The sequence below is a fragment of the Protopterus annectens genome, chromosome 11.part0 (genome assembly GCF_019279795.1).
Source record: "Protopterus annectens isolate FY-2018-M chromosome 11.part0, PAN1.0, whole genome shotgun sequence".
In the NCBI taxonomy this organism is placed as follows: Eukaryota; Metazoa; Chordata; order Ceratodontiformes; family Protopteridae; genus Protopterus; species Protopterus annectens.
This window is the reverse complement of record NC_056745.1, coordinates 1,152,185,243-1,152,204,413: the sequence shown is the minus strand read 5'-3', so window position 1 is coordinate 1,152,204,413 and position 19,171 is coordinate 1,152,185,243. Positions and strand designations below refer to the sequence as shown.

Genomic DNA, 19,171 nt, shown 5'->3' with positions numbered 1-19,171 from the left:
GTTCCCATAACATTTATATCGAGATATACAGTATGCATCATATCAGCCAATTTTGTAAGTACTGCTTTTGTCCTTTCTTCACCTGTCTTCGTCTTTGGGTAATGTCATTTCTCTTGGCAGTAGTCCAGCAAGAATATTTTACCACTGCTGAACACATAACTCATTACCTCCTGTTATAGACTGTAGCAAGTGATTATAGGTACTTACTAGACTATCAATCCCATGGTAGTTTTAAGGCCTTATATTTTACATACAAATGACCCATAAATGGGCTGAATAAACATATGTTGGGACTTTCACATGTTTCCCCTAACCATGAGGAGTGGGATGTGCTAAACTGGGGTGAAGTTGCAGTTACCCATTCATTTATCCAAACTATACTTGAAAAGAGTAAGAGCAGTAAGAGAGAACCTATCAAATAGATTTCAAGCAGTAAAATGGAAAAAGGCAACCTCCACATTTCTAAATACCCCAACCGGAGTTCCCCAAGGCTCCATACTAGGTCCCCTCCTCTTTAACATATTCATAAATAATTTCCGTAACTCTATCCCATTTTCAAACATTATCCAATATGCAGATGACTCAACTATTATCTGCTCGGCCTCATCTATCCCTACACTCCTCAAGCTCACTCAAGACGCTTTTTTAACCACAGAGCAATGGATGAAAAGAAACCACCTAGCACTAAACGCCTCTAAAACCAAATTAATGGTGTTCACCCCCTCTAAAGTCACCTATTTCGATAGTAACACATTCTCTATTACTAGTCAAAACAACACACCTCTGGAACTGGTCTCAGAGACCAAATTACTTGGTGTCCAAATTGATAACCAGCTCAAATTCAACTCCCATATACAACTAAATATCAAACCCCATCAAAAACTTGGTATGCTCTATCGGCAAAAGCACTACCTTACACCTGCTACTAAAATCACTCTTTCTACTTCCTTTCTTATCCCCTCACTTCTCTATGGAGCACCACTTCTAACTAACATACAGTCCTCTCTGAAAACACAACTCTCCTCTTGCTATAACAAAATTGCCAAGTTCGCTACCAGCCACAAGTCTTCCACCCACCACTGTTCCTCTCTCCAACAACTACATTGGCTAGAACTACCCAAGCATCTCACCTATACTCAACTAACTCTTGCACACAAGCTAATCTTCAACCCCTCCCTCTGTCCCTCCCTGTCTTCTACCTTTAAAATGCATCTACCCAATAGAGTATTAAGGTCTAACAACCAAAATGTATTAGAAGTCTACAAACCAACTCGTCCCCCAGGCAAAAATCTTCTATCACATGGTTTAGCATGCCTCTGGAACTCCCTACCTCCATCAATTACCACCTCCAACCATTTTTCTTTCAAAAATCCCTTCATTCATATTTAGTATCCCAGTGGGAATGCTCTTGCTTTCACCCCACATAATTAACACTGGTAATTTCCATCTTCCTTTCCTTCCCCTATCTACACCTGCAATATTTCCTTAGAATTCCTCCTATCTCATACACTCTTGTGTTACTGTATCCACTAGAATACACCACACTGTACCCTTTACATGTAAGATTGCTGATATGTAACCGTACTTCTCATTAAGTACCTTGAAACATTCCTTCTTTGTTTGTACCACCTGTATGCTACATTACTAGTTGTATTATTTGTAAAAGTTTTCAGCTCTAGTTTGTACTAGCTGTATTGTTTCCTCTAATACTATGTAATTGTTTGTTTGAATCTCTTACTCTTGTATAATTATCATGATTAACCAATTGTAACTTTGATTGTTTGGAGCTTTTCTCCCCAGGACTCCATTGAAAACGGGTACTTCTTGGCCCAATGGACTATCCTGGTAAACCAACAGAAAATAAATAATAAATAAATAAATAAGCAGTATTTTGCTATATGTGGAGTGGAAGACAGTTCCATTATAATAGTATTCTCTGATACATACCTATCACATCAAAAAAGCATCCATTTTAAAGTCACCTCCTAGAGCACACTACTTATCTTCAGAACATTTAGTATTCTGATTTGAAAGCAGGGTGGACCAATTTTAATTTGGGGGACCCCAGACAATTTATGGAGGTCCTAATAATGCTTTTTCTACATCACACCAATATACATTTGGACATTACATTTGCATGATACTTTCATATCTTTTGTATATATGACAGTATATACAGTGTTCAAAATTATGCATGGCAGACATGGACTGGCATTTAGCTGCAGTGTTGCTACATTATGACAAATTTCTGTCCCACAACAAATGTAGCCAGCATCACAGCCAGACATTTAAACCACAGCACAGAGTTATAATCAAGTATAACACATATCCCAGGCATATTCACAAGGTTTTAATAAGTATGCCAGTGCAGACCCAGGCCCATGCATTCGGTACTCAGAAACACACTGTAGTACTTTGCATGAAATAGTAGTCTAGAATTCTGAGCTGTGTTTTTCATATGGTTAGTGCATCCACATTTCCTTTTTGATTCAATGTTTGCTCTTCACCCAGTACCTCCTTACTAACGTTCCAGGAATTTGCTTCAAACCTAATGCCCAACTTCCCCAAGTTGTTTTAGTTTGCAGTATTTCACTACTCAAACAGGACCATGCTCTAAAACATGATCAGTAGCCCATTCTATAACTATCTACAGGGAATAGACACATTCCTCTGCAGCACTGAGATACCTTACTCCAATTTACTTAAGTGGAGAAACTGACATACAATGTAGATTATGTGTTGCAGTGTTGTGTGTGACATACTACTGATTATACTTTGTTTTCTAAATAATGCCCAGCATTTCTTGCACTTTAGCTGTAGCCAGTGGGCAATACAAGGATCATAATCTGTACAGCTCTCCCTTTACTCCTCAACATCCCACAATAAATGACAGTACTCAAGACAGATTTTTTACCCTCATTTTCCTCAGTCAGTACTAACAGCTAAACAGTTTCTCACAAACCAAGTCGCTGACTGATGTGGTAACTGACATGGTACACCATCTTTTCTTTGCATTCCTGCAGTGCAGCTGTAACACATGGGTAGTAAGCATTACATATGCTAATATCTTGCTAAGGGGAGTTGCACACCACTTGGTACTTATTCCTTCTAGAAGGCAGTCTGAAAGGTTTTTAAGATGTTGATTTATTTCTCATTATCCTTGTGAAGAAATTGGACACTGTCATCTGTGCTAGCATGTCTGTCTTAAGTTTTGTACATAATTTCAGATTGACCTGTGTATTATATGCCAGCATGACTAACTATGATATTGTAAGTAAGTTGTTGATTTATAATCTGTTTGTACAGAATGTTTTAAAGACTTGAACAGTGTAATTTTACATTATTCCAAAGGCAAACTGTCTCAGATTCAGCTGATCTGCAGATGATGTCATCAGAATGTTGACAGTTGCTATGTATTACTGTCAGATGCTGAAAGACATGAAAGAACTTTAGCAAACAGCTGTTGGTGGATTTTCAAAATATGAAATGAAAATTGGAACTGGAACAGTTATGACAGGCTAGTCTATAAAAGAGCCTGTTGAAGACAGTTAACAGTCAGTTACAGTTGTCAGTTAACAGCCAGTTGTGAGTTGTTCAGAGATGTGCTGTGTAGAGGATACCCAAAATGACTCACCAAGAACTGTAAGCCTGCCTTTGCTGTGTTGTAGTAATTTAGTTTAGATCAGGTTCAGTGTTCTTTAGTCAGACAGGAAATTATAACTAATCATTTAGATCAATTAGAGTTTTTCTGAATGCTGGATTTCTATCCTACAGTATTGATTTAATTTTCCTGGTGATTGAGTTCTGTTTGTTTATTGGAAATTACTGTTTTAACTTTTAATCATACTTTTAATTTTGCACATTTTTAAATATTTTTATTAACTTACATTGTGGCTGGTCAATCAGTGTTTTTTTAGTGATTTGAGAGTGCTTATACTTGCCTTGATAACTTCCTGGGCCACTCTGAAAGCCTGGCTGCTTAGGTCATTTGCTAGTATTTGTTTTTAATATCTAATTTTCATAATTGAACACCCCTTTAAAAGGGCATGAAGACTCTCTGATTGGTGGCAACATTAGCATATTATTTTGGGGGAGGAACACAGCTGGAGATTTGTGTCATGCTTTCCCAGAAGTGTTTGGACGTGTGGAATTTAATTTAATTTAAGTATGAGTGTATCAGAGGTCTTAAACAGGGAGTCATTGCTCTGAATTGTGTAAAAAGGAGTTATATTTGGGGTGGCCAGAAGAATACAGTCCATTCCCAGGATATAGAGCACGTTCCTGTTGTGCTCTTAGGGGGAAATTGTGGAATATTACTCATGTTTAAGTGACAGTCTCACATTGGAGTCAGTAGTGAGGATAGAAGCGTCTTAGTTACTGACCCATGATAGTAAGGAACGTCATATTATTGTTGGCAGTGCGGTGGGGTATTGATTTCACATTATTTGGTGGCACTTCAGTGGGATATTAACTAGACATCACAATCCTCATTATAGAATAGTGGATAAGCCTGAAAGTGTATGAGCTGTCACATTTCTGCATGTTGCTGGAAGAGAAAAGTTGAAGTTACTTAATGATTTTTTCTACTTTTCTTGAAGAGTAAACATGTAAAACAGAATCAGTTAGAGATAAGTTATTATGAGCCCCAAAACACTTGATATTTGTTCACAATTTGTTTTTTACCAGGTGCAGAATGCTAAAGAAACTAGAAGCACATATGTTACTTAGCCAGGGAGCCTAGACAAAGGTTGGGAATATGGAGAGCAGTATTATTTACTATTAATGTCAGTAGTATAGTGGATTCCCTTTGATGCCAGATAATCAGAAGACTGAATTTCATTCATACACCAGGTGCTTGGATTAATTTAAGTATGGCAGTTAACACAGAGGATTAAGGTTATAACCTGTTATTAAGTTGTTCCCTATAGTCAAAAGTTTGATTCCCTCAACTTCCATTTGTCTGCTGTGTGACTTTGAGCTAGTCACTTAACCAGATAGTGGACTGGGACTAAAAGTAAACTTAAGCTAGGCACCTCAGTGGTCTCCTGGGCTCCCTGTCTAGCAACTACCTCTGAAACTACTAGGAAGAATACTTTGTGGTATAAAAAATGATCAAGCAAGGGACAGGTCATTAGAGAAAGTGATGCCAGTTTGCTGAACATTATGGGTTTATCCAGAACAAGTGAATTATAGTATAGCCACAGCTTTTAGCATAGTGGGGGATGTGGTCAATCTGAACATTTTTAGAGGCATACAGTTGTAGACAAAGAGGGACAAAAATGTGTTTTGCAAGTTACTGAAGCAAACAAAGCAGTGATAGATACAGTACAATGTTTAAGGTCTCAGTAACAGAATGCAGTCTAAAGTGATGCAAGAATGCAAAGCACAGCCATAAATTTATCAGTGGGCTTTGAAAATGCAATGCTGACTTAGTTATTACTGCAGGTAAGTTATCAGAATATGTTCAGTATCAGATCAACTTTGCAGTAGCGATTACGGTTATAGGTTCATAGGTTGGTACTAGGCTATCTGCCCAAAGCCATTTGTAAGCCTAGCCAGAATGTGTTGGCTTTCGCCACCCCCTTAGATTAGTTCCCTGTGCCTCTGTCCAGCAGAGCAACTGAAGTGATCCCCGAGGTAAACTTTCTGTTTCCCATCCAGTTGTCAAGGTTTCTTTTGAAGAGTGTTAGCGAGGAGCTCTGCCTAATGTAGATTTGGATCTTGTTCCAAAGCATGGGAAGTCTCTGGGACAGAAATCTATCCCTCCAGCACTTCCTATTTGTTGTTGTGGTGAGGTTTAGATCCCTAGAGCATGTGGCTCGAGGGGGATAAGGTTTTCTTTAGGTGGAGCACGTCCATCAATTCTGGGTTGGACATGGCCTTGTATGTCAGGCATAGATCACCTCTGAGTAGGCGGTATGCAACTGAGTACAACTGGAGTTTCTTCAGCTGAGCTGCATAGGGCATCTGTTTGAGGCCAGTGATCCTCTTGGTGAGGTACTTCTGTGGTCTTTCCAGCTGTTGCAGGTGTCTTGTAAGGTACATCCCAAATGGGGCGTTGTACTCTAGGATTGGTCTGATGAGTGATGAGTAGAGGGGCACAATGAACTCTTTTGATCTGGATGCGAACCCTTTTGTGATTAGGTGGGCCACATAGAAGGATTTTTTAACCACTTTGTCAATGTGATTATCAAAGGTGAGATTACTATTTACTTGGGTCCCCAGATCCCTTATTATGTCTTCCGTATTTAGGGGACTACCACCTATGTGGTAGTCTGTGGGTACTTTGCTTTTTCCAAAGGGGATGACTATGCACTTTTTGGCATTTAGCTTGAGGCCATGATTTTGACACCAGGTATCCATCTCTGTGAGACCCTTTTGGAGGATGTCTGTGTCAGCCGGAGAGTCAATTATAGCTCCTAGTTTGCAGTCGTCTGCGAACTTGGTCAGCCATAGTCCTCCTGTGCTTGCCTGTACCTCTGAGAAGTATATGCTGAACAGGAGGGGTCCTAGGACTGAGCCTTGGGGAATGCCACTTGTAACAGGTTTAGAGTTAGACCTAGCTCCCGCAACACTCACCATGTGGGCTCTGTCTGTGAGCCAGTTGGCAACCCATCTTGTGACATAGGGGTTTATGTTCAGGCTGGTGAGCTTGTCTATAATACCAGAATGGGGAATGGTGTTGATGGCCTTAACGAGGTCTAGGTAGGCTGTGCGTACCACCTTTCCCTCGTCTATAGCCTTGGTAACTGTCTCAAAGAAGTTCACCAGGTTTTGGAGGCATGATTTGCCCTTAACAAAGCCAAACTGAGTAGGGTCCAGTGTTTGGAGGTCCACAATGTCTCTGTTAATGAGTTCCATGATGATGTGCTCCATAGCCTTGCAGACCAAGCTACTCAGGCTTATAGGGCGATAGTTCTTGGTGTCTGTTGTGGCTCCACCTTTGTGGAACGGGATAACCGTTGCTGTGCACCACTCTACAAGTATGTAGCCTGTGGAGAGGCTGAGTTTGAACAGTGTGTTTAGGTGAGGGGTTAGTTCATCTTTGAGCTCATGTAGGACGCAGCCTGGGACACCGTCCAGTCCCATTGATGCTGTGTTTTTGGCTTTGGAGAGGGCTGTTTTAACCTGAGTGTCTGTGATTTCAGGGACTATACATTCTTCTGGTATGGTTATGGGCCCTTTTGGGGGTGAGAGGGGGGTGAAGTTTGCTCTGAACCTGTCTGCCAGGATATTGGCAATATCGGTCGGTTCAGTGTATTTTGTGCCATTCTGCACTAACTCCGAGCAGATCTGAGCATTGCCACTTAGATTCTTGACATAGCTAAAGAATGCCTTGTGGTTATCTTTGGAGTCCTTGGCAATTTTTCTTTCAAAGCTCACATTGAATGATTTTATGAGGGATCCTAGTTTTTTGTTGATACTGATCAGGGATGTCTTCCCTTCTTGGGATTTTACTCTTTTCTGTACTAGTTTCCTCCTTCTATTGTATAGCTTGCTTATGGCAGGTGTCCACCAGACTGGTTTCCTTTTCTTGGAGGAGTGAGTCTTGGTTTTGCTTGGGATGGCACGATCCATGCATTCTTGTAGCTGCCCGTAGAATGCATTAGTAAAGGATTTTGCAGCTTGGACAGTGTTATCCTTTAGCATGGGGGCTTTGAAACTTTCCACCTCGGTCTTAAGTAATGTGAAGTTTGCTTTTGAAAAGTTTTTCACGGTGGTTTTCTTGTCCGGGGGTGGGGGCGGTATATGGATATCCAAAGTGATTTGTTTATGGTCAGATCTAACAAGCAAGGGTTTGACCTCTGGTGTGGAACACCGGTCATCCATGTTGGTGATGACCAGGTCCAATATGTTGTCACCTCTGGTGGGAGTGTTGACCAGTTGAACCAGGGCATTTGAGTTTATAAATTCTAGGAAAAGTTGGGCAAGGGAGTTAGCACTTGAGTAGTTCCACCCAGTTAATGTTTGGGTAATTGAAATCACCCAATATTAGAGTGTTTGGTAGGACCTTTATGTTTCCCCAGTGTTTCCAGAAACACAGAATGGGGGTCCTGGGGCATGGTGGGTGATCTGTGGCAAGCTACAATTTGAATTGCAGTTTTGCCCATTGTTAGTTGCACGTGGATGATCTTTGAAGCATCGTGCTGTGCCACTAACCTGGAGGTGTGGGTATCCTTGATGAATATGGATACGCCCCTGCCTTTTGTATTTCGGTTTGGGTACTGTGGCCAAAATGTATGGTATGAGTTGTAGCCTGGTAGTGCTGGGGTGCTCTCTAGAGCCTTAAACCACGTTCCTGTTACTGCACATATATCAATTTTCTCCATACTGAGGAGTGCCTCGAGTGAGTGCATTTTGAGGTTTAGACTTCTGGCATTGAGTAGCATTACCCTCAGTTTTTTGTTACTTGTGCTATTTACGGTGGTGGGTTTGTCTTTTGAGCCTTGCCTAAAAAAAGGCACTATGGGGGTGGCAAAAGCCTTGGCCAGTATTCGAAAGCCTAAGGGTGACAGGTGCAAGCTGTTTCTAGAGAAGCAGCATGGCTTGTCGAGCATGTCATCCCAGGCAGACAGACACTGGATCCCCTTTGAATGACACCAGAAACTTGGCCAATTGTTGAAATTGAGAATTTTTTCTTTATACCGTGGTATCATCGTTATATCGTGCCAAGGATAAGACCAACTAGTCAGCTTTTCAAAGCTTAAGGGTACCTTCTGCACACCCTACCTGAAAGGCAGTTAAAGCATCAAAATCTTCTGAGCTTTCTTTCTACAAAGTATGTTCCTTCTTTGAGCTTCATGCTAATTATAGTTAGCTAGCAATCCCTCAAGGCATGGCTGATCAGTTCCCTTCATCGAAAACCATCTGATGATTTTTTTTCTGTGAAATGTATTATTTTTAGCTTGGAAAATTGATTTTCTTAAATTGTCATTGCTTGTCAGGGAAAATTACTACAAATACCTGTGTTAACAAATTGTATATTTTTCTGTTTTTGACATATTTTCTACTTTTAAGTAGATTTAATGAGTAAGGGCAGGATTTTCTGCTCTTTGGGGACTGACAATATGTTATTCTTAGCTAAAAGCAACCTTTTCTTATATACCTTAATGACTCTTCCAGGCTTTGCTACCAGTCTTCTATGCTTCTTTCTTGGCAAATCCAGTCTCCTCTGTTTTTCCTTCCCTCGAGTGCAAGAAAAAAAAAAGAAGCTTGGTAGGGAGTCTTTGGATGCCAGGCTGCCTCCTTCAATGTCTCAGCTATGTGTAGGTGACTGTTCCATGGCAGAACTTGGTTCCTTGGACTGCTCATCATTTTCTCCCAGTCCCTTATGCAGCACCTTCAGCCACTAAGGCTTTGGAGCTAGACACATCCTCTACAACTGTAAGAAAGTCTTCTGTGAGCATAAGAGAAACACTCTTGCCAGTCTTGGGGGAAGGAGAGAGTGAAATTGTACTGCATAGCTGAAAAAGAGAGTCTAAATCCTGGGATGGTGTGCCTGCCTGGGGTCAGTCTTTTTCCAAGAAGTCCCTCAGGAAAAGAAAACAGAAAATCAAAAACATCTCTTCTCTTGTGTCAATTTCCATGGACAAGGAAGATTTTCTGGGATTTGTTAGAGAATTCATTTCTGCCTTTGATTTGGCTACCGTCTCTTCTGGTTGAAAAAGCAAAATAAAAAGATGCAACTCTCTTTCTGATTGTGATTTTCAATCAGAAGAACAGGAATTGGAGAAGAGAATGTCGTGTTTCAGGGTTTTCTTCACAAGATAATTTTTCTTCTGAAAAGAAGTCTTGCTTCAGAATTTCCTCAAGAAGAACCTTTTGGCTGTGTTCTATACGGCAAAGTGGTGGGGCCTGCCATCTTGATCTACACATCCAAGCGATTTCTTGAATCATTCTATGTGTAGATGCCATCCCGTAGGTGGCTGCAGGGGAGAGGGCACATGGGTAATTTGCATATGCCTCTTCCCCGGACTGCTGCATTAGCATTCTTCATGGACATGGGGCCAGCCCTATGCAATGCTGCATGTCTTCATTTATTTATTTTTATTTATTTAACATTTCTTTACCATGAAAGTCCGACTGGGACAGAGCCCATTTCCAGTGGACGCCCAGAGAGAAAGACTCCAGACACAGACATGCCTTTGGAATGTAGGAAGAAATTGGAGCACATGGAGGAAATCCATGCGAACACAGGGAGGACATGCAGACTCTGCACAGAAGGCACCCCAGCCGATAATAGAACCGGAGAACCTCTTGTTGTGAGGTGACAGTGCAAACTGCTGCACCACTGTGCTGCCCTTATTCATGCTAGTTTACTGTGCAGTGCTATGTTAGGGTAGTTGCTGAATCACCAGAAGATAACTCAGTGTGTACTCAGAGGTGTACATGTCACTATACCTTCATGAATAATGGCTAAGTTTCTTCATTGATGGTAGACAACAGTTAATATCACTAAAAGACCTGTTCAGCACACATACACAGCTGTTCCAGCTTGCTGTCTCCATTAAGATGGTGTCAGCTCATTAAAGTTAAGTTTATTTAAAAATAATACCTCTGCTACTAGACTGAAAATTGTCTTTATACATTAAAGTAAACATAGGTGTGCGATTCTCAGTATGAAAAGAATTGCAGCCATTGTCTCTTCGGTATGAACTGCAAAATGCAACCTGCCCCAACTGTATGTGAGTTTGCACATACAGGAACTTGCACATACTCACTGTGTAGAAAGGATGTCTCTAACTCCTGATATTTATGGAGACAGGAGCGCCATTATAGAATAGAGTTATTTAGTAAGGTAAGAAACATCTGTTTTAAACTACTTCAGTGTGTAATATGAATAATAACATTTTACTGTAAGTGAAGGAAACTGTACTTGCACCCAGAGAATTTTTTGCCTTAGTTGGTAAATCATGCTGGTTGAGGGTAACTCCTGTTTTACCCATGATTAAGCAGTGATTATTAGTATAAACCTTTACTTATTGCATTATTTAATTTTTGTTTTTCTCATACAAATGGATTACTGGCTACTGACTTGTTCTTCTTGTTTGTTTGTATTATGTAATTATAATATTTCATAGAAATAATTATGTAATAATTCTGTTATAAAACAATCGGTGAAAAAATGGTATATGAAATACTGGATAAATAATCTGAATGTGTTTTGCTTTTTTCCTTAACTGTGATTAAACCTGAAAGTTTAATATTCTTACTCTTTGTCTTCCTATTGTCTGGTATCAGGTTGCTGCAGTTAGTATATTTTACTCTGTTGCTATAGAATTTGTCCAGGTCACCATGAAATGGAAATAAATTATTTATTCCTGTTTTAAACCTGCAGTGCTTGGGTGGAATATCATTTACTGAAAAAAGCTCAAGAAGTGGAAATGCAGAGGAAGATGGAGTTTGCTAAACACCATTTTATTTCCAGAAAACTGAGGGTAATACTACATAGATGGAATGCATGGACAGAATTGCGAAAGAAGCAGCAGGCCTGTATGTCTTCATTTTTAATGAAAAAAAGTGGATAAATAGTATATTAATTGTGTTCAACGTTTTAAGCATCACTTTTACTGTGTATTGTTACCTTAACAAATGCTGTTTCTTAGGTTTTGTTGGTGGATAAATAGTATATTAATTGTGTTCAACATTTTAAGCATCACTTTTACTGTGTATTGTTACCTTAACAAATGCTGTTTCTTAGGTTTTGTTGGTGGAATTTATTGCTATACAGTGCAATATTCTAACTTGGAATGTGTTATATTTGCAAATGTATGATCAACATACAGGCTACAATAACTGTCATTTTTTCTTCTTTTGTTGGTGGCTCACAGTACATTAAAATGCCTTGTGTGATTTTTTTTATTTTGTTGTTCTTTTAGCAATAAATAGAATTATGCACTGATTTGTTTACTCTTTTAAAATAACTTGGTGCTACTTAAGTCACAGAAGTAGTTTACAAAGTCTGCAGGTTACACAACGCAAACACGATCTATACATATGTATCCAGTGGCTATTACATTTTTCGTAAACATTTACCATGACGTCTCCTGTTTGTCAGAAAAGAAGAAAAATGTTTTGTAGAAGTAAAACAACCTTACCATAACAATTTGTTAGCTTTAGTATTATCATTAGAGAAATGTTTATTGCATCTTTAGTTATTCCATTTCCAGCTGTGCAGTTCTTAATTGTCATATGCAGAAGCATTCAGTGCTCCTAAATGGCGCAGGCACCCACATGCACATCCTTTTGATGAATTGGTATATCTTGCAGTGGACACTGCACTGCACTGCAGAGACAGCTTCTTAGCACATTCCTGTTTCTCCTTAAGTATCCTGCTTGTGGCATGTTCTTTAAACTATGTTCATGGCAGTCTGATAGACCCTTTTTTCAGGTAGGGTCTCCATTTCCTAAAAAAGCAGACATTAGACATTTATGCCTGCAAGTCTAATGGTCCTTGTCCCTAGCTGGTGTTTGTCATTCTAGATTAAGGCAGCAATAATTTATAGAGGGTATTGTATTCTTCTTTTCCATGGACACCTCTTCCATATCCAAGGCAGAAACATAAATCATTAATCCTTAGCAGCATACAATTCTCTCATTGTAAGAGTTATCCATCCATTAGTCCTGACATGTCATCTTTCTTACTTTATGAAGTGTGATGTTCCAGCTGTTTCCACTAACAATCCCATTCTTTCATACTTGCCTATGGAGTATCCAATCGCACCTGCTTACTAGAAACAGAAGTGCCCCGAATAGCTATTTTCAGTGAGCAAAACTGTTGTTAATTTAACATTTCATTTTGGAAAACCTCTATGGTGTTTCACAAAGTTACTTGTACTACAGATAGCAGTCACAGTCCTTTTTCTCTCTGGGTTAGTTATTTCTGTGCTGCTGAGCATCAGCCCTTCTGTTGATGTTTCTGACCATATATTTCTTTTAGGCTAGACCCAGTCAAAGGAGAAAATTTTTAGGCAGTCATCTGGATTTTTGATGCACCATGTTTCCCGTTAGCATGTGGCAGCCCTGGCAGGTGAAATGCCTGCAATTTATTTTATTTTTGTTGAAGTATTGTAATGCTTAAATCTAATTGTTTAACAAATTTAAAAGGCAACTAGCAATAGCTATAAAGTCATTTAAAAAATAACACAGCTTAACAAATGTATATTTAATTTAGATCCCAGTTCAAAAATTCAAAATGTTAGTGTGTGTATAATTTACCCTGTCTGTCTTACAATATATTATCTTAAAACGCTGGTATCTCTGAGACATTATAAAAGAGGGCTGCATTTTATATGTCCAAATCAGGGAATGTAGGTGATTCCAAAGGACTGGGGAAAGATTAGAAAATTAAATCTGCCTGAAGTCTCAAGCTGGGTCTTTGGAACAACCAGCTGCCGATAACTTGAGCTGTCTTGTGAGGACATAAGGCCTCACCTGCTCTTACAGATAAGCAGGACCCAGATCATGTTAGGGTCCTGTAGATAATGGTGAAATTTTAAAAACACATCTGGCTGTAACTAGCAGCCAGCACAAATCCATTTCTATGCATGCTCATAGGACAGACTACTTTTGAGAGTGCACATGTTCTGGTCCTTGTGCTATGTTGCTCTCACACCCAGCCTCCAATGGGTGGTAGTTTTGCAGTAGAACATGCTGCCTACCTTCATTCATGATGGGCAAACTGGCATCAGTCACACATTTCCACCCATCCCTGACTTGATTCCCCAGCATGTATTGCCAATCATTCCTGGGTCATCTGTGTTGCAGTCAGGGGTATATCCTTCAGTGCTACAGATGTGGCTATGATATACTTTATTTAGTCTCTTGTAGTTTCCGTTTCCCATTCTATTTCTGTAGAATTGTTGCTCTATTTTACCATTTGCATTTTTGAACATCGAAGCTTTCCCAGAGTAAGTAAACACTTGCCCAAAACTTAAACTAAATACACACCAAAGTAATTAAAACCCACAACCCCCTGCTGCATATATATATATACCTATATATATATATATATATATATATATATATATATATATATATATATATATATATATATATATATATATATATATATATATATATATATATATATATATATATATATATATATATATATATATATATATATATATATATATATATATATATATATATATATATATATATATATATATATATATATATATATATATATATATATATATATATACACACACACACACACACACACACACACACACACACACACATATATATATATATAGACACATATATATATATATATATATATATATATATATATATATATATATATATATATATATATATATATACCAACTGTGGGATCACACTACAGTAGAAAAAAGAGCTTGTTTTATATATACATACATACACACACCATCTTCCTCTCATTTAAGTACTGGCCATCACTTACTTAGTATCTATTATATACATAACTGTTATTCTAACAAGATAACATTTTATCTATCTGAAAAAGCAAATGCTGTACCCTCTATCATATGAATTGCTGGGACTACCTAATGCTAACACTGACTGCATCACAGCACTGTTCCATGTTCTATTTCAGTAGTATAGGATCTTAGTGTGTTACTTTTACTCAGATCACTACAGATGTCGTCTGTGTCTTCTCATTATAGGCTTGTAAGAACTGTCTCTCTGGGATATAACAGTGGTAGGAGACTTTTTGGACAACATCATCTGTTTTGTAATAGGCTTTTTTTCAGCTGTAGCCTTCATTTGGACATTCCTTCTGTTAGGTCACCTCAGTCATACTTTGGTTCCTAAGTATAGAAGGTTGTAATTTTTCTTTCCGTCAGGAGTTTAACCAGACTGACCATAGTAGTACTGTATGGAGTCACTCTCTAACAAGTAGTAGAAAGCAAAGGATCATCTTGTTTAAGATTCTTTTTTCCACTTTGCACTGCCCTTTCAGCATGACTATTATATTGAGGACTATGGGAATTAAAAATAATGTGTCTGAAATCAAGTTGGTTTATTAACACTGAAAATTCAGATAGAGAATTAAGGGCTGTTATCAATCATAACTCCTCTGGAATTCCATAATGAGCAAATGTTGCTTTTAACTTCAAGGAAATCTCACCACTTGTGGTTGAAGGTAGGTGAAGTATTTTGATAAACCTTAAGTAATATTCAACATAGACTAGGCACTTTTATTTATTATTATTCTCACAAAGTTCTAGAGGAGTTTCTTTCCAGTAATGGTCAGGACATGATGTTAGAATGAAGTGTTCCTTTTAGTGTGTTTGAAATTCTAAGACTCGTTAGCACAAGTCCTGAAATAGCACGACTGAATGACAAAAATATGGACTTCCATACATTAAGTTTGAGATTGCTGTTCCTCAGACTATTCTCTTTTCTCCAAGTATGGTGATTTCAGAATCTGGGGAGGAGTCTTCCTGATTTGCAAAAAAACAATTTTAAAGGAGCAAAGTGTTGTTTGACATTTTGTGTTCTCCTGAGTTTTCAGTCCTTTGTTTTTGTTATTTCAGGGTTTGCTGTTACAAGTTTTGACATTTCAGTAGGGAGTCATTTTTCTCAATTCACAGCATGAATGGCATGATGTAACTAAAGGAGGAAAGTGTTGTTTGACGTTTTGTATTCTCTTCAGTTTCAGTCCTTTTTTTTTATTTCAGGGTTTGCTATTACCATTCTTGACATTTCAGTAGGGAGTAATTTTTCTCAATTCACAGCATGAATGGCATGATGTAATTACATTTATTATGTGTGATGAAAATCCCGGAGACTGCTCTGCAGCTAAGACCTTTCTCTACACTTTGTTTAACTTTATACCTTTCATGTATCTGTTGATGATAACTTCTACTTGCCTAATCCCTGCTTTACTTATGATGAGACATCATGCGTGGACAGTTCACTTTTCAGTGGAATTTAAAAAAAAACACTAACTGTAGATGCTATTTCTACTAATATGCTGTGGCCATCTATTTCTGATATTTTGTTTCATCATTTTACCTCTTCCCATGCCTGCTGACCGTCTAGGTCTTCTGCTTTTAGTGTTCCCACTCACTTCCTGTCACAGGGCAAAAGCTGATCATGGCACAGTCATAATTCAGTCAGCCATGAGGAGTTTTTCCCATATTTCGATCTTAATCTCTGCCTACTGGTGGCTGACATGCACATTTGTTGACACAAGGGCCTTGTACACCTTTTCCTGAGCATAAGCTTATTCCTACAGATATCCAGTGAAAGCTACCACATGAATAAAACCACACCAAAATGTTGCATGGTGTACATCACTGCTTCACTTACTCCTTAATTATATTCTGGACTTGTTTTGCTAAGCCCTGAAATGGAGAGGAAAAAAGACAGAAAATACAGGAGAAGAATGAATATCGCACATAGGCCATCTTCTTTAAACTTGTTTTCAGCAGAGAAGCAAGCCCACTCTCCAATCTTAAAGATTGCCTTACCTCAGAAAAATGGGAATATTCTGAGAACTGGGAATCTTGGATTTATTATATGTAAGTTTGGAATGTTAGTTATTAAGTCTCCATATGTCGGGATTTGGCAATGTGAACTCTGACATTTCAAATGGTTACCACTACAGAATCTGGTCACTAGACATTGCAGTCAGAATTTATACCCCTGTAACATATAGACAGTTTCTATCTCATAAGTTTAATCAGGACTTGTAACTGCTGTAACCTGTGTGATACAATCCATCCATTTTTGAGTAGTCAGTATCATCTTATAGCTGCTCTGCAACACTGAACATCTGGATGAGTGTCTTAGGCTTTCTTTTTCACAGTATTCAGCATGAAACTCTGTGACAATGTATATGCTACAAGAAAAGAGTTGTCTGCTGCACATTCTGATCTTGGTTTAAATCTTGTAAGCTAAATCATAAGTCATGGATAACTCAGTAGAATATTGTACATTTTTTTTCCTGTTAAAGGAATCAGGAACTTGTGTGTTGCCGCCAACTTAGAATTCTTTAGTCCATCATGATATTACTGGAACTTCTCACATGCTTGGCTGTACAAATGCCAGGCACCTCAATCACTGACAGAGCAGTGGAAGTAGTGCCACTACAGGAGCGAGATCTTGCATGGCTATGTCGGCTGATACTTGATGATACAGCACTTCTTCATCCACATGGATGCTGAGTGCCCACCAGCAGACATTCCATTACAAACATGACCTGATATAGTGCGTCAGTCATCCTGTCCAAGGAGTCACCCACACAGTTAAGGCAGTCTCACATATCAGAATGCACATCATTTAGTTCTCGCACTATCTCTTCAAAGGTCCTAGTGGAACATGCCTCTGCCTCTGTGATGACCCTGTATATACATTGCATGGCACCTACTGACAAACCAAAATCAGGAGGTGGACGGATAGCAGACCTCCTTCGAGAACCTCTACAAACACCCCTGTGTAGTACCTTACCCCCAAAATAGCTACAGGGAGATTCAGACAGCTCTGCAACTTGCATTACCACACTACCTTGATTAATTTTGTATCCGTTGACCTGAACTGAAAGATGGATGATAAGTATCATAATGCATATTACACAATAACGAGAAAACAATTTACTCTAAATCTGCTTAATAAGAAACATCTTATACAAAAATCCTCACTCCAGTTTCCATCTCCACAACCTCTCTATTTTTGTCTCAGTCTGTCTCCCCTCCCACCCCTCCCTCTCTCTCTCTCTCTATATATATATATATATATATATATATATATATATATATATATATATAAAATATATATTTTATATATATATATATTATATATATATATATATATGTTTAAAGAAAACAAATATATATATATAGATATATACATACACACACACACACACACACACACACACACATATATATATATATATATATATATATATATATATATATATATATATATGGGTCTAGGACATTTCACTGAATGCACATTGCACTGAAAGTCATATTAGTGTGCACATTTCACTGAAAGCTCAATTCACTGAAACACCTTTCACTTAAAGTTATATATCGCCTTTTCCCCACTGTAGTGCGACCTTAGAGTTAGTATATATATAGTAGGGGTGGGGGGCATAGCCCCCACATATTTTAAATATTTGGAAATATATACATGGATACATGCAATTCCAATATATTACTGTTTTCTGAACATAATATATGCTTAAAATATGTGGGGAGCGGTGCCTCCCACACCCCCCTTACTGTATATACTAAATCCAGGGTTGCACTACAGTGGGGAAAAAGCAATATATAACTTTCAATGAAATGTGTTTCAGTGAATTGTGCTTTCAGTGATTTGTGTTCAGTCATCTGAGTTTCAGTGAAATGTGCATTCAGTGAAATGTCTTAGACCCATATATATATATATATATATATATATATATATATATATATATATATATATATATATAGGTCTACCTGATAAGCTCGAAATGTCAGAAGACCGACAATGAAATAATCTACACGAACAGGATGAAAAGTCATATATTTGACAGTTTACAATCCCGGCATATCGTAAAATCAACAGTACACAAAATACCCATGAAATCACTGTGCCAACTAAGTACGAAATCAAAACGAGTACTCCTCAAGTCTGTACCTAAATTATCACAAAACAGAAAACCTCTGAAGTAATTTAAACATAATTGATCATAGCAACTACACCTGAATAACTAAAAGTAAAACGTCACCAGCCCTCTAGTGTGCTATGCACTGAAGAGAACATGGCGGAATTGGAAGTAGTTGCCCCGGGAGTCCTAGGAAGCATGTATGACGCAGTTGTTGTGTCTTTTTATGTGCCGAATTGCTGGCCCTGATGCACAACTTTCAACGAAGATACGCCCATTCACATGTCTCCATACAGAAGACGCTCTAGCTGAGAATCGAACAGGGCAACATCTTACTGTGAGGCGACAACGCTACCGCAACACCACCACCGCAGTAAAGTCACAAAATGGGAAGGAAATCTTAGTAATAGACTGTTACCTCTACCATCTTAAAAGGACTTGAAACAGGAAGAGGTACTGGGGATGTAAATATAAAAGTACTGATAGTTGTAAAGAAAGAGCTGTCACCATTTTGAGTAAAACTGAGTGGATGAGCTCAGAATCAGGATGTCTGCAGTGTGCGTACATTCTCCGAAGAAA

The 19,171-nt window shown here is 38.4% G+C and overlaps 1 protein-coding gene across 1 annotated transcript in view; it reads left to right on the top strand.

Moving 5' to 3' along the window:
* The window catches only part of FBXL13 (F-box and leucine rich repeat protein 13), a 2,081,262-nt gene that overhangs the window by 400,083 nt on the left and 1,662,008 nt on the right, over positions 1-19,171 (top strand). Inside the window, exon 5 of the mRNA XM_044088512.1 lies at positions 11,339-11,493. Within this exon, the coding sequence (XP_043944447.1) occupies positions 11,339-11,493 (155 nt within the window). The remainder of the gene's footprint in view (positions 1-11,338; positions 11,494-19,171) is intronic.